Here is a 23393-nt window from a genome sequence, read left to right as displayed (position 1 = left end):
GCATTCTTTGTCATTGTCGAAAAACTGGAAAAGATATATGACAGGTGAGAGATGCTGAAAGAGATAAAAGATAGTTCTGGGTCAATGACAACTAACAGAACGGAATGATAGGTGTCGTAGTTTTTAAAGTTGTCGTTGGTGGCAGCACTATGCAGTGTGTCAATTTCAGGCGCCAGAATTAAATATTGATCTTGAAGACATTAATATGGGAAAAACAAATATTTGCTTTCGGGGAAAGTTATTAAAGATATTGAAATATTTTATGTCAATTTTACTCTGTTTTCGATTGATAAATGTAGACAGAGCAGTTGTACGTTCCACATCAAAATTTGTTAACTTTGTAGGTACTAAAGGCGGCTGCACAATTGACCGGGAACGGGAACGAGAACGGAAACGGGAACGAGAACGGAAACTGAAAGCATCATCAGATTCACAATTAAATGGTTAACAGCTGTTTTGTGTCATTGTCACTTGTGCTGTTAATTATTTTTCTTCTCAAAATAAATTTTGTGGAACGATCTTTTTCTAATTTTATTAAAAGAAAATGTCTGTTAACTCTAAAAATATGGATTTATTTGATGACGAGCTTTTAATATTTTCGTTTTTTATGATCTTGGACCTAATTTACACAATATGTGTTCAATCACTAACGTTTGTCAGCATAAAGACAAAAAGCATATCATTCGAATATTTATATTATTATTATGTATCTAATTACCATATAAGTACGTACTATGATCTACATCAATCATCATACGGATGAGGACATTATTTTTCCAATAAATAAATCAATCGTTCGTCATTTATTTTAATGCAAAATGTATAAAAATTGTCAGTAAAACTTGGTCACACACTTATAACAAATTTTTATTGGGCATTTGACAGTATTTTTAATACTGCCTTCTGATTGGTTCCGGGAATACAACGGGAACGAGAAAGTTGAAACATGGTCAACTTTCCCGTTCCCGTTACCGGACAGCTTCTCGTTCTCGGTTATTGTGCATCTACAACATTAATTTACATAGAGGTTAACTTTTTTCCCGTTCCCGTTTCCGTTCTCGTTCCCGTTCCCGGGCAATTGTGCAGCCGCCTTAATTCTGTCGACCAAGTGAGCGGTATGCACGGCGCAACCTAAGAGAGACGAGATTGTTTAATGGAGGCTCTGTGATGTGCATTCCAGAAATTTTGTTTCTTTGAACACGTGTTGTTCCTTTCGCACCATGTATATGGAATAATTTCATTTTAATGCATGTTAACGCAAGGCCTCACCATGCAATGGCGGATCTAGATAAATTTGCCTTAGATGAACTTCCAATGAAACTCCAACCAAAATACATAAAAAGGTAAGGGACCCTTTTAAGTATTATGTAACGCAGGTTGGGGGGGGGGTCAAAAATCTTAAAAAAACTGCGTTACGTGGGGTGCAAAATACCCCATTTACGTGGACACCTTAAAAATTGATCATTTTTGATGTCTCGAATTTCCTATACCTGTTGTGCGATTTAAGTGATTTTTAATACACTTGCGATCATAAAAAGCGCGTCACTCGATGAATTATTCAAGTGAGATGTCTCGAATTTTCTAAACCTGTTGTCCGATTTGAGTGATTTTTTTAGTATGTGTTATTCTTTAACAATATCGCTATAACAATATTGTTACTAGACAGATAAATTGTCATTGTATACCGGGTGTAACAATCATACTGTGTTTATTCCTCAAAGTTCGGAACACCCTGCAACAAAATGACCCATTTTTAAGGTGTCCGGTTAATTTTGCACCCCAGTGTATTTAGGCACCATAAAAAATATTGTTTATCAGGAAGTTTTTCGTACATAATGTTTTTGAGTATTTTTTTGGTTGTCTGATAAATCTTGACTTATTGAATTTTGACATATTTAATTCCAAGGCGGTACAAGATCCGTCAGGTCGGTGAGTTATTTAACACGTTCGGTGCCCATGACGCATGAGCAGGGTTGGCATATAATTTCCCCATCTTATAAAACCCAGCGGGTTTTTTCAATTGATAAAACCCACTATTATTGGGTTTTTTGAAGTTTTTTTCAAAAATAGCAAATTTTCAGTTGAATGAACGTCATATTTATTTCTGAATAAAAACAAAAACTAGCATAAATACCATGAAGTAAGTAGTAGGTGAATACAAAACGAGAGAAACTGAAACTAAACTAATATTAATAAAACACTTATTTTAAACATGGTATATAGACAAATAAAAAAAATAAACAAGTTTCTTGTTAAACAAAGCATCAGCAAAGCATATTAGTTATCAGGAAAATCAGAATCAGTATTTTTGTCACATTCCCGCAATTCCCATTCGTTATTCGTTATACTCGGTCGAGGACGAGGACTCGGTTCTTAAATGATTATATATTTTTACCAAGTTTGCAGCTCTATCGGCACCTAATCTGTTGCGAAGCTTGGTCCATATTAATCCATATGAAGAAAAAATCCGCTCAATAGATGCAGATGAAGCTGGACATGAGAACAAGGATAACATATAAATACAAAATTCATATGGTATTTTATCTGTTTTTTTATTTTTTATTGATATCTGTATCCTTAATCTTGAATGATAACATCACTGCCAAAAACTCATCAGAAAGATTCGATGCAACCCATTGTTCGACTGTTTCCTCTTCTTCCCCTGTAAGTCGTCTTCCCATGTATTTGTGATCCATAGTATTTGCAAAAAGGTGAAATGGCAAAGTCATATCTCTTTTTTATTTCTTGTCTGTATGACTGTAACAAATCATGGTCGAGGGCATCTTTCCATATTTGTACTGCATCAGAAATGTTTACAGAATCGCTTTGGAATCTGTCTAGAGCTTTCACAATAACGGCAAGTTGTTTTTGCAAATACAGAGCCTCTCTATATATGGCGACATTATCTAATATTTTGGAGATATTTTTATCAAATTCTTGCTCCTTCTCTGTCCTAATTTCAACATATATGAGATAGTTGCTTATAAATTGCTGACATTGTCAAGTTGCTTTATTTTGTAAGCATATTTTGTTATTTTATTATTTTTGCAATAAAATTCATAATTTTTGTAAAACTTTTGATAGAGCAGAAACTATATATCAAATCTAAATAAAAAACTGAAAATCCCCAAAAAAAAACCTAAAAAACCCAAAAAAAAACCGTCGGGTTGGGCTTTTAAAAAAAACCGGGTTTCTTCCAACCCTGCGCATGAGTAGCGTCACGAAGGTTTTATCAAAGGTACCTATGACCGTTGATTGAAATATTGATATCAAAGATTGCAATACCTCAATCAACGCTATGACGCATAAGTAGCGTCAGTCGTACTGTGTTACTAAATGAATGATTTAAGTATGTGGTACCTGCCAAGTGGCGCTTGTTCAAGATGGGCATCGAACGTGTTTTAAACAAACTATATTCGAATTTTCTTACCTCACCAGTAGCGTTACCAGGTGTCCCGATTTTCCAAGGTCTGGGGACGCGTACCGATTTGTACCTGATCGGGTCACTAAATGTCCCGATAAATTTCACCAACGAAAACCAATTTCAGCATGACTTGCAGTGAATTTTATAACTATGTTATAAAAAACAAGTCACTCCAAAAAAGGCAAAATCGAATGAAAAGTATAATTTTAATAAAAAATAAATAATTTACTTAATCTACGATTTTGTTTTGTAATTTCGTCTAATTATGATGATTATGTAGGATTAAATACAGATCATAGAAACACCATATAGTCCAGTAAATGAACGCGAAATACGGCGGTACCGAGTAACTTTCAGGGTCAACTCCGAATTGAATACTTAATATCCACTTCAAAATTGAACTTGTGCCGTTGGTTGCTTTTACTCGGGGGGCGAGTCATCCCTAGTCGGGGGTGAAAAACCGCGCGTTTAAAATAAGTCCGGAAATGGATAAATTCTAAGCAACCGTAGGTCTATAAAAAATTTTAACTTAGTTAATACTTTTCGAGTTATTTGCGATTGAAAATGTTCATTTTTCGACAAAAATCACTTTTTCAGGCGGTTTTATTTTTTATTCATGAAATAATTAATATAGAATTTTAGAGCTCTTGTGCAATTACTACTGAAAATGACACTCCGATACGGTCATTTACTGGGCTATTGTTGTTTATTTGTCCCGATCTACAACCCTAAATCCCGATTTGTTTTCCCTTACGTACCGATTTAAAATAAATCGGACCTGGCAACACTACTCACCAGTGGCATTTTTGTACCACATCCAAGTCCCAAAAATATCTCCTGTTGTCCAGATCAAGCCGACTGAAGACTTAGAGCGGGAGTTTTATAGGGTTTTATAAAAACACAGTATTAGTTCTTAAATGTTTATTCTAACATCACTATTCATGACTTTTAATTCAAAATAATGAAAAAATAGATAACAGCCATACATATGTTATAAATTATTTTACAATTAATTACATAAATAAATGTGGTAATAAATCAAAATTATCAAGTTTATAAAAAATGGTAGAAATCGTTTTAAACGGGTTTCGTAACAGCACCCCAAATATGCTCAATATAAAAATCACTTTGAAAATAATACGAAAAGGATGATTATATTTTATTTTGGCAACTTTCCGTTTCAAATGAGATCTATAACATACAAAGGGATTAGATACAAAGAAGTTGCATCAAAACATAATCAATTTCAAAAATTTAGTTATCCATAATATGTAGTCCACAGTACCTACATCTTCCTTTTTTGAAAATGATTACAAGTCTTAAAAATTTAACTGCTTCGTTTGAGTCTATCACTTTTTGAAAAATTTCAAACTGAAGGTTGGACGCGTTTCCGCACGCCCTACGCCTAAACCTTTAGCTCTAGCGCGGTTAGGTTTTGTTATTGATAAACTATAATTTTTAATTATAATCAAAAGATTATACGTTAAAATAAAATAAATTATTTTTGTCGGACAAAAAGAGTCCACCCACAAAATGTCACTATAGTGCGGTAGTTTTGTTATTACAAAACTCTCTATTTTCGATTGAAAGCACTTATAATTAGTTACAAAACATTGTCGATCTCTTGTCTGACAAATTTACAGACTCGTTTCTTTAGTCCGACAACATAAATATGTTTATTATGACACGTTATGTTTTGCGATTACAAAATTTCTGACACAAATAACAAGTGATAAATTGGAGGGTCCTCTATCCAAATATAGCACTGTCCGACAAAAATTGGGTATCACATAGCCAGTCCGACAAATTAATTTCAAAACTTTTTATACCGTAACCGCCACACTACTAGACACATTAAGCTAATACAGCCCTGGACTTTTCACTTGTTGCACTGTTTACTTTTATGCGTAGTGACGTCTAGAACATATAAAGGCCGAATGTACCTTCAACATAGACTAATTACTAGACGTTTCATATCCAAACAAAGCGTTGTCATGAAGCATCTAGACTAGAGGTAGGTGATCTGTGACGATATCGACAAAGTACAAGTAGACTACCACTGTTTAAAAACAACGTCGTTTTTTATAAGCTTGCGTCATTGTTTTTCTCGAACAATTACTATTTTAACATATATTATTTGAACATTAAAAAATTAAATTTATGACACCTTAAAAATGGGCCAGTTTTTATGTCTGGAATTTCCTTAACCGGTTGTCCGATTTAAGTGATTTTTTTAATTTATTATATATAGCCTTATTCTTTAACAATATCGCTGTAATAGTATTGTTGCTAAACAGTTAAATTTTCATTGTATATCGGGTGTACCAATCAAACTGAGTTTTTTTCTAAAAGTTCGCATCACCCTGTGGAACATTCTAGCATTTATAAAATTTTGAAATTGAATTCCAACTATAGCCCCTCATGTTTTCTCAACATTTTGTTTTTTGATTCATTCGCTTACATTGGACGATAAAAAAGTTTGGTACTTTAATAACTAGCCATATTTTTCATCAATACAGGGTGTTTTAAATAAGTATGGCCAACTTTAAGGGAAAATTCTGCATAAAAAAAATGAGAGTTTGCTTTATAAACGGTGTGTCCGAAAATGCTTCGTGTCCAAGATAGGTGTTGAAATTTTTATTACAAAATGACGATTTCTTTATTGCTTTAAAACCGGTTGAGATATGCAAATGACATTTGGTCGGTTTTAAGACGTAGTTATTGCACAATTAAGCATTTAATATTCACCATTGGCGCGCATACGGGTAATATAACGAATATTAAATTTTTACTTGTATGTCAAAAAATGTACAATAACTACGTCTTAAAACCCACCAAATTTCATTTGCACATCTCAAGCGGTTTTAAAAAAATAAATAAATCGTCAGTTTGTAAGAAAAATTTCAACACCCTCTATCTCAGAAACGAAGCAAAAGCGCGGACAGGTTTATAAAGCAAACTGTCATTATTTTTTCATGTAGAATTACACCTTGAAGTTTGCCACCCTTGTTTAAAAACACCCTGTATTCATGAAAAACATGGGTAATTGTTAAAGTACCTAATTTTTTTGATGGTCCAACATAAGCGAATGAATCAAAAAACAGAATGTTGAGAAAACATGATACTACACTTAGGTTTTAATTTCAGTATTTTATAAATGCTAGAATATTACATAGGGTGATGCGAAGTTTGAGAAAAAAAACACAGTGTCATTGGTACACCCGGTATACAATGAAAATTTACCCTTTTAATAAAAATAGTATTACAGCGACATTGTTAACGAATAAGGCTATAATATATTAAAAAATCACTTAAATCAGACAACAGGTTTAGGAAATTCGAGACATCAAAATGACCCATTTTTAAGGTGTCCAGTTAATTTTGCACCCCAGTGTATTTACGTTGTCGGACTAACGAAACGAGGCTGTAAATTTGTCGGACAAGAGACCTACAATCTTTAGTAATTAATTATAAGTACCGCGATAGAGTGACATCTTGCCGGTGTCGAATTCGACGATCACGCTCTCTTGTTTGTCCGACAAAACTAATTTATTTTATTTTAACGTATAATTTTTTTTATTAAAATTAAAAATTATAGTTTTGCAATAACAAAACCTAGCCGCGCTAGAGCTACAGGTTTAGGCGTGGGGCGTGCAGAAACGCGTCAAACTTACACTCTGAAAATTTTCAGAAAGTGGTAGACTCGGTCAAACGAAGCAGTTAAAACCATTTTTAAGACTTTTGTAATCATTTTCAAAAAAGGACGATGTACTGTGGACTAATAATAAACTTCAAGCAACTATGGTGTGGGAATGACATATATGCAGTTTAGAGATGACGTTCTAAGATTGACAGTTGTCCAAGGCATTTTTTCGCGACTGTACAGTTACCAAAAAAATATATATCAAACAATAATCTAAGTTTACCTTATAATTGATCGAACATTTATATTTAAAGAACTGTTACGCCATAAAAACTGTAATAAACTTACACAACGAATGGGGAAACATTTTCGTTTTGGTAATGTGAACCACTTTTCTACTCACTAATCAGGATATTATGTTACAGATATTTTACATCATATTTTCTTAAAGAAAAAGCAAAAATAAAATAAAAAAACACAACAAATAGAACCATTATCATAATTCCTAGAACGACTTTGTTCTCAGATAATATTTATGTTATAGGAGTCAATGATTTTTACCAAACGGCTAATAGTCACAGAAAATTACTTAGCTTTTTTTACAAATAATGGGACGAAGTCTTCACACGCATTGTTTCGTATAGTAGAAACGGAAATCGGCCAGAATGTGCAACAAAGTGGCGGTATCAATGTTTGGTATATAGGCCAGGGTAATTAAGACAAAAATATACCCTGTTCGTGACACTTCAACAGCCAGGGTACTGAAGCGATTTTTCGACAGGTAATACCTATAAGAACAATTTGTAACTATTTCCTGCGTAGGATCTGCCGGCCATTTTTATTTATAAACAATTAACTATCAAAAAACGGTCTTTTTTACTTTTTTTTCAAATTATTGGAAAACAGTAAGACTTATGGGTTTCTTAGTACCAACATTTTCGAGAGAATGGAAAAAGCTTTAAAATGGCGTACCACAAAGTTTAATACACTCATTTATTGTTAATACAGCGTGTGTCAGCAAATGGAATAAATTCAATAGTTCAAATACTAATTGTTTTTTTGAAAAATGCTGAGACCTGTCGATTAGTATTTCAAATCTAAATTTTTTACATACAATAATAATGTATACAAACAGGGTGTCCCTATTTAGAGATATGACGTCTTCGTTAATTTTCTTAAATGGCAACACTGTTATTTTAATGGCTATTTAGATAGAGCGTGTAAAGTTATACATAACTGCAGAATATCAAATTTTTATTTTCTAAAATTTACAAGATAATAAAAAATAAAGTTATGTCTGTATTGTGGAATAAACTTAATAGTTCAAATAATAATTGTTTTTTTTTGAAAAATATTCAGACCTGTCGATTAGTATTTCAAATGGAAATTTTTTACATACAAAATAATGTATACAGGGTGTCCCAATTTAGATATTTAATGTTATTTTTATTATCTTGTAAATGTTAAGAAATAAAAATTTAATATTTTGTAGTTATGTATAACTTTACACACCCTATCAAAATGGCTATCAAAATGATAGTGTTGCCATTTAAGAAAATCAACGATGACGTTATTTCTCTAAATTGGAACACCCTGTATACATTATTGTATGAAAAAAATTTCCATTTGAAATACTAATCGACAGGTCTAATCATTTTTCAAAAAACCAATTATTATTCCAAATTACAGACATAACTTTGTTATTTTTTATTATCTTGTAAACGGTAAGGAATAAAAATTTGATATTTTTCAGTGATGTATAACTTTACACACCCTATCAAAATGATAGCGTTGCCATTTAAGAAAATAAACGATGACGTCACATCTCTAAATTGGGACACCCTGTATACATGATCATTGTATGAAAAAAATTTCCATTTAAAATACTAATCGACAGGCTTAAGCATTTTTCAAAAAAAAAACAATTAGTATTTGAACTATTGAATTTATTCCATTTGGCTGACACACGCTGTATAATTGCGAAAAAAGTCGAAATTTCAAAAAAAAATCATTTCGCAATAAATATGTATTTATTGTAAAAATATGTGTACAGCTTTCAAATTTTTGTCAAATGAGGGTTCTTTGGTGCTTAATGTGTGACAAAAATTTCAAAGCGATTCATTCAATTGTTTAAATTTTACTAAAATTGTTTATCCCACAGAGCTTTTTTTTGCAATAACATAAGTCAAAAAAAATGTTAGAACCATTATACAGGTGTCAAATGAAAGAGCATGAGCTAAACTTTCAAATTGGTTAAAAAAAGTGAATGAAAAATGCATTTATTAGTAATAAATAATTATGCAAAAGTATCGTCAATTTTTCCTTATAAACATTTTGAATAACTTCTTTCAAAAAATCTATTTTTTACCGTTTTTTAGGTGCACAACTACCAAGTAATGTTATGTATATGATAATTGATGAAAGATTGTAATATATATAATTTATTATATAAAAAAAATAAAAAGTTTATAAGGAAGAATTGAATATACTTTTTCATAATTATTTATTACTAATATTTACATTCACTTTTTTTGAACCAATTTGAAAGTTTAGCTCATGCTCTTTCATTTGACACCTGTAGAATGGTTCTAACATTATTTTTTTTTGACATATATTATTGCAAAAAAAAGATCTCTGGGATAAATAATTTGAGTACAATTTAAACAACTGAATGAATCGCTTTGAAATTTTTGTCACACATTAAGCACCAAATAACCCTCATTTGACAAAAATTTGAAAGCTGTACACTTATTTTTACAATAAATATTGCGAAATGAATTTTTTTGAAATTTCGACCTTTTTTCGCAATTATATTAACAATAGATGAGTGTATTAAACTTTGTAATACTTACGCCATTTTAAAGCTTTTTACATTCTCTCGAAGGTGTTTGTACTAAGAAAACCATAAGGCTTACTGTTTTCCATTAATTTGACAAAAAAGGAAAAAAAAACCGTTTTTGACACGAAATTGTTTATAAATAAAAATTGTCGCCAGATCCTACCCAGGAAAAAGTTACAAATTGTTCTTATAGGTATTACCTGTCGAAAAAATGCTTCAGTCCCCTGGCTGTTGAAGTGTCATGGAAAAAACCTTATTACCCTGGACTAATAAATGTTTAAGAAATTCGAGAAGCCGACTTAAAGATATTTCAACATCACATTAATCATTGTAAATTAGTAATTTTAAAACTTACAGTAAACACTTTATTAGTACACTAAAATAATTGGACGATAAATATTACGCAAGAGAAATTAAACCTTTTTGCTACTTTTAAGGACCTTTAAGCAAGTCCATTAGCGGAACCGAATTCAAAACTATTTTGCACGTCATATTTTAAACATTATTTGGTTAAAACATCTCATTTTTGTTGGTAAAAATATATTAATTTGTCTGGACTAAATTACGGTTCTGTTGATATCCTAGAAGACGTGGTATTCACACAATGTTGCCAAACTGAATTTTGTTATATTCGGTTTAAATTTTCTAGCCAATTTCCGAGCCTACTATACAAACGTGTATGGTGTTGAAACTGATGAGGAATCTAAGTCATGATTTATTTAAATCACGATCTCTTGGCGGTTTATTTTAGAATTCTTTTCGATGATCTGATTCCTTGGGTTTGAGTACTGACTCGGAACCGATTCTATTGATTACTTAACAGTATCTGTTCCAAATGAACATCACAGATTAACAAACGATAAAACAAGTTTGGTTTAATTTTAAAACGTGCCTGGAAATGATTCTTTTGATTTAAACTACTACCAACCAATAATATACGTCTTGACAATTGATAAATTGCTATAGCATCTTCCTCCTTATCTGCCAGATTTAGCTCCGCCTGATTTTTCCTATTGTCAAATTAAAAAAAAATGGGGAAAATCGTCTACTATAGCAATTTAACAGTATTGACATCAAAACAAACAATTACTAATGAAGACTGGTCCCTTGTAGTTACTTATTAAACTATTAGCTTCAATAATAGTCCACGTTTAAACAGTTTTGGTAATTTCAACAAATGCTCCCATTTCTTGTCCGCGGAGCTCATTGAGGATGGTAATTAGCCTAAAATTTAGAGTCCAGCGGTCACGAAAATATACACAAGCGCACCTAAATGACGCTCGCATGTCTGAGAACAGATATAAAAATTATTGCTTTAATGTTTACGAAAAATGTACAAAGGCAGAGTTCTTCAAATCTAACTTTAATCTTTTAAATAATAGTTTATCCAATGTTTTAACTAGTTTAGAAGGAGAAGAAAGAATTCATTTAAAAACATGCGTTGGTAATTTTGAAGAAAAGATTTCCACCAGATAAATACGATCGACCATAAATATACTTTGTATATAACTAACTGTTGAAAAATCCGTATTATTAATCAGATTTCCTTCACTTTTATTTTGATTTTTGAAGAATTTTGAGCGAAACATCTAAATTCAGTATGATACTGCGTCCAACCAATAATATACGTCTTGACAATAATTGATAAATTGCTAGAGCATCTTCCTCCTTATTTGCCAGATTTAGCTTCGCTTGATTTTTGTTATTGTCAAATTTAAAAAAATGGGGAAAAATCGTCTACTATAACATCTGTAATAAAAACTGTTGTGAACGGAAAGACTGACGAAATTGACATTAAATCAGTACATTCTCCCTGTTTGGCCAATTTGACACTTTCTGCTGTGAATCTATTTAAAAGACTGAAAAATTCTTAAAGTTTAATGCTTACTAGAACAATCTACAGGACCATAAAGACACTTTGGAAATAAAATAAGGATCTGGGGATATAAACTGTTGAAACATCCACCTTATTCACCAGATTTGGATCAATTTATCGGTACCCCCTTTTATCAGTACAAGGTCTAAACTATGAAAATAATTTTGTACACAAGAAAACAGAAAGGATGGAGAAGTATAAATTATTCAAACATTCACCTTATTCACCGCATTTGATTTCCTTAGAATTCTATTCCAAAATCTGAATAAATTTGTAGTTTGTAAAGGTTTTAGTAAAAATCCAGAGATGGGCACAGAGTTAAATCGGTACGTTTAAGTCATTCTTCAAAAAAACTCGCTTTAAAACACCGGATGAAAAAATACAAAAGTTTCAGTTAGATCAGAAAAATCTCTATTTGCCAACTAATCACTTGTTTCAACTTGCAAAAATATTAAATTACAAAAGTGTACACATCTATATTATCCAAATAAGTGAATAAACTTTAGTTTCAAATAATGCTATCAATCATTTAATCTTTTTGTCTTTTAAACTTTTTTTAACGTTTTTTCGAAAAAGAAAAGAAATAGAACCTTACGTGATTAATAAAACATTTTTTTAAAGATTTTCTAACTGCGAAACTTATAATTTTGGCTCACATCTACTGAATAGGTCGCAAATTTTACTTACGATATAAATATAGAAAACGAAGTGTGTTTGTTTTATACACGTGACCTTTGGGTAGATCTTACCAAAATTTTCGAGTAACCAAAAATGCATTTTTTAGAAAAAATAAATATAAAAATTAAATTTAAAAAAAAGAGCTAAAAATGTTTAATTATCTATAGAAATTTTATATTTCTATATATAATTTTCACATAATTTGTTAAAAAATACTATTTCAACATGTGTACCCCCACTTATGCATAGGCTGTGAGCAGATATAGTTATGGGGTCAAAATTTTGGACACTCGATTATAGTTACTATGCTCTGTTTTTAAACCAGGAGGAGTAATTCAAATTTACCGCGCCGTAATGCTTGTTTGTAATTGGTTCAACCTCAGGCAAGTTTACTCCACTGTTATGAAGTTTTAACACTAATGACATTTATGAAATTTTGACACTACTGGCATTTCATAAGTTATATCAGCGATTTTTTGTGTTTTCTACGTTATTCCTTTAATTTTTAGATTTTTAGTCTGCTTTTATATAAAAACAGTTCTTTTTAGCACTCTTTAGCGAGGTATTACTTAGTATAATATAATATTTATTTTCTAGTGACTTGGGTGTCTTTTTAGTTTACTCATCCTGGTTTTAAAAACAAAGCATAGTTCATTCTAATGCATAGATAATTCTCATGCCTTTAGTGGCAACATTTAATGATATTAATGATTTTTAAAAATAATTATGCCATTTATAAAACCATTATACAATCAAATATGTGATTTATCAATTCAAGTAATTCATTTATCAACTCGAGTAGTTCCTTTGTCCGTTCAAGTAGTTCATTTGTCAATTCATGTAAGCAGTTACGTCAGTTGTCAAACTTCTAAAAATAATCCAATAAAATTATCATAAAAACAATTTATATCAAATTATTGTCAAGCAGACTAGTTTTTGTGATAAATAAGAGTAAAAAATGCATTTGTAGACACTCTGTTGTGAGATTAAGTTCTGGCAGATGGCTCCGAATTGAGGTGTAAACCAAATCGGATAGGTATTTGTAGTTAAATTAATGATATATTGTTTAATTGCATCCCTTAAACTAGCAAACATCGTTTACATTCGTGACAAATTCTTTTAAAAGTACACTCTTATGTGAACATTAATTGTTTTTAAGATTTTTTTATGAAAAAAAAAAAAACAAGTATACAACCTGTAATCATCTACTAAACTAAATACTATGAGTATCGCATTTTAACCAATCGTTAAAGATATACAGTGCGTGCTCTAATTATTAGAGCCACACAACAAAAATGAAGTTTTGCATCAAAAATGATTTGCAATTGAACCACAACATACTTAATAATGTTTACTTCACTAATAAGTAAAGTATTACACTTTATGAAACAAATAAATGAATAGGCTAGCACGACTTTTTGACGTACCGTAGACCCAAAAGATGTCGAGGAGTGCAAAATGTATTATTGCCTTGAGTTACTGTATTCCTCAAACTAGCATAGAGGCTCAGCATGCGAGTCTCAATGTCTAGTCTTTATAATTAACTTAATCGGTTACAATACAGTAACCGCCACGCTACTAGACACACGGGAACATTGAGCTAATACAATCCTGGGACTCCTCACTTGTTACACTGTTTACTTTTATGTCTAGTGACGTTTGGAATGTTATAAAATGTATGGAAACCGAATATTAACACAGAAAGTTGACAGTTAATAGAACAGCTGTATTTGACGTTTATAGTTGTCATTGTGTTAACGTTTTAAAGGTAAAGTCTATAAGTATGTAATATTATTGGTGTTTGAATAAAGTTATTTTGAAGCAGAGTAACAATATTATTAACTAATGTATTTGTTGTATGGAAAAACAATTATTTTGAATATTTTCTTGACAATAACATGACATACATGAAAGTCACATCTGAGAACGGACCGGATTAGCCCAAAAACATAGCAATTAGGTACCTACCATTTGTCTAGTAGCGTGTCGCTTACTGCATACGTTATCTATATGTAAAATATTCGACTGGCCCGCAAACTAGCCAGATTTTGATGCATTTGAAAATCTTGAAAGTTGATGAAAAAAGGAAATATCAAATCAATTAGTGTCGAGCTTAAAGCAACAAGAAATGGGTGGTATCGTCAAATATTATGCATATGGTAGAATTTTAAATATTTTCATGAAAAAGTCCAATTTCTTCCTATCCTTTTTAAATCCTAAAGTGTGATCATGAAACAAAATGTGAATAAACATTCAATATACCTTGGAATTCATATACAAATCCCTTTTAGACAAAAATCTTCTCTGTGTGGCTTTAATAATTTAAATACCCACTGTAAGTCAATGTGTAGGACAAGGTTTATGTGAAAGAGTCATCCTAACATTGACGCCAATAATTTAAAGGTGTGCACAGGTGTACAATCCAATGCTGATCACTTGAATTTAACACATTCCTCTTCGTTTTGTACAAATATTTTAAAATAATATTAATATTATAATTGAAATGATCTGCAAGTGGATTGGGCCGCATATTAGGACCGTCCTGTAGCCGTGAAAGTCAAAAGATGCTTTAAAATAAAACAATGACAAGGAGGAATAGAAAATAAAATAAAAACTAACACAATAATCAACCCAACATCATTATGTACAACTTTATAATCAATTTATAGTGTTATATATACAAACCATGTTGAAAATGTCCAACTTATATATTATATATAAAAAATATTTAAAATCGAGTCAAGCCACGAACACAAAAAAATGATCAACTCAAAGAAATCAGAGGTATATATCCGAAGCGAAACTCATCATAATGGAAGCATTTTTCAAAAATTTTTGAGCGTCTAACATTTTATTTAACACCTATTAAAATTGTCATATAAATACATAAATACACAAAAAATTGGCTCGTGGAGTCTCTTTTTCTATTATCTTTAATATTCAGTCAAACGCACACGACTATCACCGTTCATAACGAACCTTCGAAAGCAGCCATTAGATCACTCTGCATGTTCATATCTATCTTATTGGCCATCTGAAACAAACAAAACAATCCAATAAAACAACAATTACATAGCATTAACGAAAAATAACTACAAAAAATAACGTATTGTTCAATTACAGTTGTACAAAAGTATCTGAAATCGTGAAGCTCACTCAGGTAGCAAATCAAGGAGGGGGAATTCAGTTAAACGCGTTAGTGCACGAGTAAACATTCATTTAAAATGCATTGTGCAAGAAATCAGTGGTTTTGGAAACTATGTGTCAAAATCGTCGATTAGAATAAACAAAATCCAATCATTTACTTGCCCTGAAAAAAGCCGCTAGCAGAATCATAAATGTGATTTAAATTGACAAAAACCGAGAAGCGGACTCTAATCGCTGAGTGGGAGATTTATTTTCCCTGAAAAATATCATCGATACATGAGATTAAGTGAGTCTTGGCCTAGCCCTAGCAGTTGGTCAGTCAGATGGTGCTCGAAATGTCCCAGATCAATTCCTGCTTAGTACGTCTGAGAATCAAGTAAAAATTTTTGTCTCCGTTCGCTCACCAGAAATACGAGCGGAAGTATAAGTTTTGATGATTTAATTTAGAGAAATATTGGAGTTATCTTTATTTCTTGGCCACAAGAGACTCACAATCACTAGAGTTTGATATGCACTCAGGTGGATAAAAAACAGTTGCTGTAAAATGTTTTGATTTTGATGACAAACTTTGAGTTGAAATACTTTTACAATATTTTGAAATAAACTCTTAAAAATTATTGCAGACTATGTTGCTTAATTACATGTACTTACCACTTCTCTTCTTCGCCTTTCCTGCTCCTGCAACCTCTGCCTTTCTCGCTCCGATATCCTTTCGGAGCCAGAACTTAAGGAACCTGGAGATGTACTTCCTTCACCAGGCGACGACCTCAGTTCTTCCACCCTTTGGCTTGCTATAGGCTGTTGCTGCTCCGCTACAGCCTTCCTACAATATCAAAATAATCGTCAAACAAACTAAACAAGGAAAACTAGTATCAAGGGTTTAAACTTAAATATATAGGGTATTTCATAAAGTAGGAAGAAACAATACATGTTTTAAGTGGAATACCTCTATTCGCTCCGTGTACGACTGACGTGACACCTAGCGTAGTCGCCTGAAATTTTTGGCGAACACAATTTGATGTTAAACTAATGATACACGTATGACATATTTGACGTTAATGTAATATTTTATTTACCATTTTTGATAAAATGTATGATACAAACAATAAGTTCTAGTGTCAAATAACCGTCAAATTAAAATTATGGAAGTTCTCTGAAAAAAATATCAATTTTAAGACTTTTTCATTATAGTTTAGTTGTCGGTGTTAACATTAAGGCCCGATTTCACCAACGATACCTAAATATTTAAGAATTACCTAAGTGGATTTAGGTACTTCCTAACTCTAAAACGGATTTCACCATACGATAAGAATTGCCTAAACCGCTTAAGCATTACCTTACGTTAGGATACGGATTTCGATCTCCCTAAACTTTAGGTATTACTTATCGTTGACAGTCGGGTTATATTTTTACAATTTTGACTAATGTACTTGTGACGTTTGTCAATAATTTGCTTCTTACCTTAATTTTTCTGTTATTCTGTAATATTAGGTATATTATTAGTTGTAATTTTGTATTTTCTTTTATATTATTAATATAATATGTGTTGGAAAATATAGAAAATCCTTTGGAGTTTTTTATAGGTCTGTTAACAAAATTATGTAGTCTACCTACTACCTAACAAACTAGTGTTGTGTTTCAAAAACCCATTCATGATATAACTAAAAGTGTGTCAAAAAAAATTAATAATAAAAAGCAATTTTCAACATATTATTTATTTTAAAATTATTTCATTAATGACAATTCAACTAACTTCAATTTTTCGTCATATGTGAAATTTACAACTCTTTTATTTTCCTCCATTTCACTGTACATATACAAATAACATACAAGACTATATTTATTATATACAAACTTAATGCACAAATATCTAACTGCTAAATAAAATAACTATAACAGTACAAAACTGAACAAAACCAAATTGGCAAACTAACAATAATGACAAATAATCGAAAAAGTAAGGAAATGTCATCTTATTCTTCTTTTTATTTATCAAAAATAGTTCAAACGTACCCTAGGTAATACCTAGGAAAGCATTTCCTAGATAAGCACTTCTTTTAGTTGTGAAATGCAATTGTTCCTAAGTATTGACTTAAGAAGTTCCTATCGATAAGAATTACTTAATAAGGCAACTGTTTAGGTATCCTTGGTGAAATCGGGCATTAGTGTACATCGACAGCAATTAGGCAGTGTGAATTATTATTACCAGATTTTAACATTAGCTGGTCTATTGAACTATTACTTTTGTGAACACAAAATGGAAATAGATGACGATAGGGATAGGAATATACCACCCGATCGGGGAAGGAAAGTCAGTATGAAAATATAAAAATAAATAATAAATATCAAAACCGCAATAATCAGGTAAGCGAAATATCTATTGAAAAAAATTATTATTCAATCATTATTCGCCAAAGTTGTCATATTTCGCCCCCTCGGGCGCTGGCATAGTTTCGTGTATCCCCACCATGGTCACGCACGGAGCGAATATATCTTAAATTTTAACAAAAAACTAAAGTTAACAACAAACCAAAATCGTTATTGAAAGAATGGGAAAGAGAAGAAAGTGTCTAAAGTTTTTTTGAATTCCTAGCTGAACGCTTTAATAACGCTAAGAACGCTAATAAGTAACAATTTAGATTAAAAATCGTAAAAAAAATCGTTATTTCCAAAGCAAAAATAGAAACGTCAAAGTAAACGTATTTTCAATTAAAATTGGGGTTAATTCAAATTAAATAAAGTAGATAAGAAACGAAGAGATAAAAAATCAAAATCAGATACGATAAAAGAAATGAATACATTGAAATGGCGTTTGGACGTGCACACTTATCAAGAAAATCTGAAAATAAACTTACGTGCATAGAAGTCGGCCCACTTAAAAATTTGGTCATTTTTGATGTCTCATATTTCCTAAACCTGTTGGCCGATTTAAGTGATTTTTGAAGTTATACTTCTTTACGGGCGTAATGACGGTGAAATTTTATATGGGAAAACCTAGCGACCGGGCGCATGCGCATTATAACTTTGTTCTGATTGGATGTTCAAATGACATGACAAAAATTATCCAATATGGCAGCTGTGGCACAGCTGTGGGACTGTGTTTGGTTATAATGTATGCTTGTTGCGTTTTAAAATTTGTAGGAAGAGAAACAACAAACAAAAAGTTAGTTAATGGTTATACTGCCTTTTTAAATAGTTTTCATATTATATTTTTGGACTTATTTACATAGAAGAGATGATTGTTGCATGCCAATGTGAAAGCTCATCAAACTGTGCCTAGTATGAGTGCCGCAGATCTCGCTTATTCAAAGCTAAAGAATCTTTCACTGGTAAGTGTTTTATAAATAGTTGATCAAATTTTGTTATGATATTTGAACATAGCCACTTTGCACGACGCAAGTGATTGCGAAATTTATTAGTCGTTATACGGGCTCCGATACCTACCTTGAACCTACCAAAATACATAAGTAGTATGTAATACTTTTTTTTACATAATTTGATTACCATCAAAACTTCTATCAATATTCACCTAATATATTGTCTTCTTACCCTATGTTTTGTTGTATTTTTTCAATTCTAAATCATTTCAATTCAAAATCAAAATAATTTGATTTACATAAGTTAAAAATGTCAAAAGGTTAATCTGTTTAGTTAGACGATCTTCGCACATAATGACAAGCTGTCTCTGTGGCGCAGTTTTAATGCGAGTGAATCCCAATACAACGCAAATACCAGCCGCGTGGTAAGTTGGTTCGAATCCCAATAGAAACTTTTATTTTTTTATTTTTTTTATACATTTTATGATTGTAAGTATATTTATTACATAATTTTATTTTCAGAAAATACGTATTTAGTTAAAAATTTTTCCGACAATTAATGTTCAGAAATCATTTGTGGCATTTTTAATGTGTTTGTGTGTGTTTTATTTTTTTATTATTTTAATTTTTGGCACTGTTTTAATAAAAATGTTTGAGAAGTATTAAGTATAAATTAATTTAATATTTAAATAAAATATAAATAAAAAGCATATTAATTTCGTTTATAATCATATAATCATAAAATAGAAGTATAACTTCTTACGTGCGTACAAAGTACACACACATTCTTTTTTGAACATGTTATAGCCCGATCCTTTAAAAATACCACTGTAATAATATTGTTGCTAAACAGGTAAATTTTGGGGTGTACCAATGAAACTGTTTTTTTTTTCTCAAAGTTCGCATCACCCTGTAGAATATTCTAGCATTTATAAAATACTGAAATTAAAACCCAACTATAGCCTCAGGTTTTCTTAACATTCTGTTTTTTGATTCATTCGTTTATGTTGGATAGTAAAATACTTACCTACTAATGACAGTTGGCTTTATAAGCATATGTCCGCAAATGTTTCGTTTCCGAGATACGGGATGTTGAATTTTTTCTTACAAACTGCGATTTATTTTATTGCTTTAAAACCGATTGAGATATGCCAATGAAATTTGGTGAGGTTTAAGATGTAGTTATTGCACATTTTTGACATACAATTAAGAATTTAATATTCACCATGAGCGCGCATACGTGTAATGGCCGATCATATTACCCGTATGCACGCTAATGGTGAATATAAAATTCTTAATTTTATGTCAAATATTCGCAATAACTATCTCTTAAAACCTACCAAATTTCAGTTGCAAATCTCAACGAGTTTTAAAGCAATAAATAAATCACCAGTTTGTACGAAAAAATTCAACATCGCGTATCTCGCGTATCTCTTAATCGCGTTATCCCTTAAAGTTTGTCGCACTTATTTAGAAACAGAAGACTTATTGATGAAGAACATGTGTAGTTGCTAAAGTACATAACTTTATTATCCAACATAAACGAATGAATTAAAAAACAAAATTTTAAGAAAATCTGGGACTATAGTTGAATTTTAATTTCAGTATTTTATAAATGCTAGAATATTCCACAAGGTGATGCGAACTTTGAGAAAAAAACACAGTTTGATTGGTACACCCGGTATACAATGAAAATTTACCTGTTTAGCAACAATATTATTACAGTGGTATTTTTAAAGAATCAGGCTATAAAATGTTCAAAATATCACTTAAATCGGACAACGGGTTTAGGAAATATGAGACATCAAAAATGACCAAATTTGTAAGTGGGCCGATTTCTATGCACGTAAGTTTAGATTGGCATGTACATACAATAACAGAGTGATGACCGAGACGAACGAAAACAGATGAGACAGGTTTCAGAAATTATAGGTAGATGATGCCCGAACTCCACCATAGATGGAGACTCCAAAGCAGCGAGGATCAACATTTATACATAGCCAGAAAGTCTGGAGATAAAAAACCCAGTCACCAAATCAAAACTGGTGAGGAACTGTAAAGATCTCAACAACCTGGCAAAAACCAATAAAGTGTCTTTAATATGGGTGCCAGGTCATGAAGGGGTGTATGGGAATGAACGAGCAGATCTATTGGCAAAACAAACTTTGCAAAATATAAATTTACATAACGTAAAATGCCTTACCTTGCTTTCTCGAGCGCATCTTCTTCTTCCCGTTCCCTTCGCCTTTCGTTTTCCGCCCGTAACCTCTCCCTCTCCGCTTGTTCCCTCTGTTGCCGCTTCATTTCTAAGTTCTCCAGCCTTTGTTTCTCTCTATCGGCCTTTTCTTTAGCTTTATTTTGGAATGCCTTAAAACTATCCATAACTTGTTGTTTACTGCTGCCGCCCGGAATATTGTTTTGTGGTGATTTTCCTTTGGCCAAACTCGACCAGGAACTAGCGTTTTTGACGTTATGATCTGGTTTGTCATTCTTGAAACCAAACGACTGCGACATCGGCTTTTGTATGAGGAGATTGGACTTCTTGTCGTTCAAAAGTCCGCCTAAGGTATCCATGCGATCGTCCATTTTGAGTTGGGAATCGTTCTTCATCATGGGATTAATATTTTGTGGAATTGGATCAAACATTGACGATATCGACATTTCCATGGGCAGACCCATCGAGGAAAGACCGTTGTTGTTTGTAGTCAGATCAAAATTGTGTTTCATGCCAAAACCGTTGTTCTGTCCATGTAGCATGTTGGTGGGTGGTGGAGGTATACTGATATCTGTTTCCATTGCTTGTTGCAATCCGTGATGCAACATGGTATTGCTCGGCGCCATAGTGCCCATAATAGGCGCTTTCAAGTCCATACTAAGTGTGCTAGGCTGTAAAATAGGATGGTTAATGGTGGGATTTAAGTTTAAGTTAGGATGTGGATGTGACACGATAGGATTGGTTAGTGTAGTAGGCATTTGCATCATAGTAGACGCCGTAATGACGTCCATAGGATCATTCTGCTTAATATCGTGTTCAAGACTAGCCAATGATTGTTCGATAGGGTCGGTAAAGGTACCAATGGGAGAAATAATGTTAGGTTTAGGTTTATCAGGAGAAGGAGTCGGTAGCGCTACCGATTTGGGAGCTTGAGGTACTGTTGGAGGCGTTATCGTAGGAACGGTAGGAGGTAAGAGAGTTGTGACAGGCAGTTTCTCGATTGACTTGATAAGAGGCGGCACCGTCGGAGCGATAGGGGCGGCCTGTAGTGATGGTTTGATGGTTATGCTCGGCGTGAAGGCGGGTGCGGCTGGCGTCGTTTGCGCGGGAACTGCGACGTTTGGAACTGGCGCCGGTTGAATTGGTGGAGCTATCGTATTTGTCGTTGTGGTAGTAAGTGGTGGTACGGTTACAGTTGTGGTTAAATTAGCGGTTGCTGCTGTCGTGATAGCTGGTGCGGCTTGTGACGGCGGTGCAGGTGTTGCCGTCGTTTGAGGCGGCGGCACTTTTATAGTCTGTAGGAAACAATAATCAACATTTAAATTATCCTTATTGTATATTAGGTCAGGTAATAATTTCATTAAAGAACAAAAACTAAGTAATTCAAAGCCTAAATATGAGCCTACCTTCACAAAAGAAACTAAGGCAACGATTAGCAGCCATTCTGAGAGGGACAAACCTAGCGAACCATTTCAAAATAAAGTTCTCTCTTCGATCTTATAAAGTTCATTTTGCACCAAATTTTATTAGTATCAATTATAGGGCATTATTGATGGGACTAGAGCTAACTATTTTTCATTATTGTGCTGTAATTGTTATTTACAGCACACGGTGAATTTACTTATATTAGTTTTCTTTGTAAGTTGTAGTAAATTCAATAGCCAGTATTTGCACATTTTGATCAAGATGTAAGTACATCAGTGCCTATATTCAATTATATTTGTTATGTCAGTCTCTGTAAATACAACTAAAACACTTCCTACTATTCCTTGGCCAAATACAGACAGTAAAACGACTTAATGTATGTGTTTTAATGAATTCCCTCTAAATCACGATCAAAATAGTTTCGTCTAAAATAAACTTACGTGCATAGAAATCGGCCCACTTAAAAATTTGGTCGTTTTTGATGTCTCATATTTCCTAAACCTGTTCGCCGATTTAAGTGATTTTTTGAACATGTTATAGCCTGATTCTTTAAAAATACCACTTGTATAATATTGTTGCTAAACAGATAAATTTTCATTGTACACCGGGTGTACCAATCAAACTGTGTTTTTTCTCAAAGTTCGCATCACCCTGTGGAATATTCTAGCATTTATAAAATACTGAAATTAAAACCCAACTATAGCCTTAGGTTTTCTTAATATTCTGTTTTTTGATTCATTCATTTATGTTGAATAATAAAAAAGTTAGGTACTTTAACAACTACACATGTTCTTCATCAATACACAGTGCTTCTAAATAAGTGTGACAA

General features: G+C 32.2%; 1 protein-coding gene across 8 annotated transcripts in view; it reads right to left on the bottom strand.

Annotated features, from left to right (window-relative positions):
* Nucleotides 1–4330: 4330 nt before the first annotated feature.
* LOC114341830 (bromodomain-containing protein 3) overlaps nucleotides 4331–23393 on the bottom strand; it is a 152588-nt gene continuing 133525 nt past the window's right edge. For 7 of the 8 annotated variants that reach the window (XM_050652246.1, XM_050652247.1, XM_028292734.2 and 4 more), the window contains 3 exons: nucleotides 21128–22434; nucleotides 16259–16430; nucleotides 4331–15494 (listed from right to left, as the gene is read on the bottom strand). In XM_050652246.1, the coding sequence (XP_050508203.1) occupies nucleotides 15429–15494; nucleotides 16259–16430; nucleotides 21128–22434 (1545 nt within the window). In that variant the 3' untranslated portion in view covers nucleotides 4331–15428. The remainder of the gene's footprint in view (nucleotides 15495–16258; nucleotides 16431–21127; nucleotides 22435–23393) is intronic. The other variant, XM_028292986.2, reaches the window with a different exon arrangement.

Source organism: Diabrotica virgifera, chromosome 5 (genome assembly GCF_917563875.1).
Source record: "Diabrotica virgifera virgifera chromosome 5, PGI_DIABVI_V3a".
Taxonomy (NCBI): domain Eukaryota; kingdom Metazoa; phylum Arthropoda; class Insecta; order Coleoptera; family Chrysomelidae; genus Diabrotica; species Diabrotica virgifera.
Note: the sequence above shows the minus strand (reverse complement) of the source record. Positions and strands in the feature narration are given on the sequence as shown.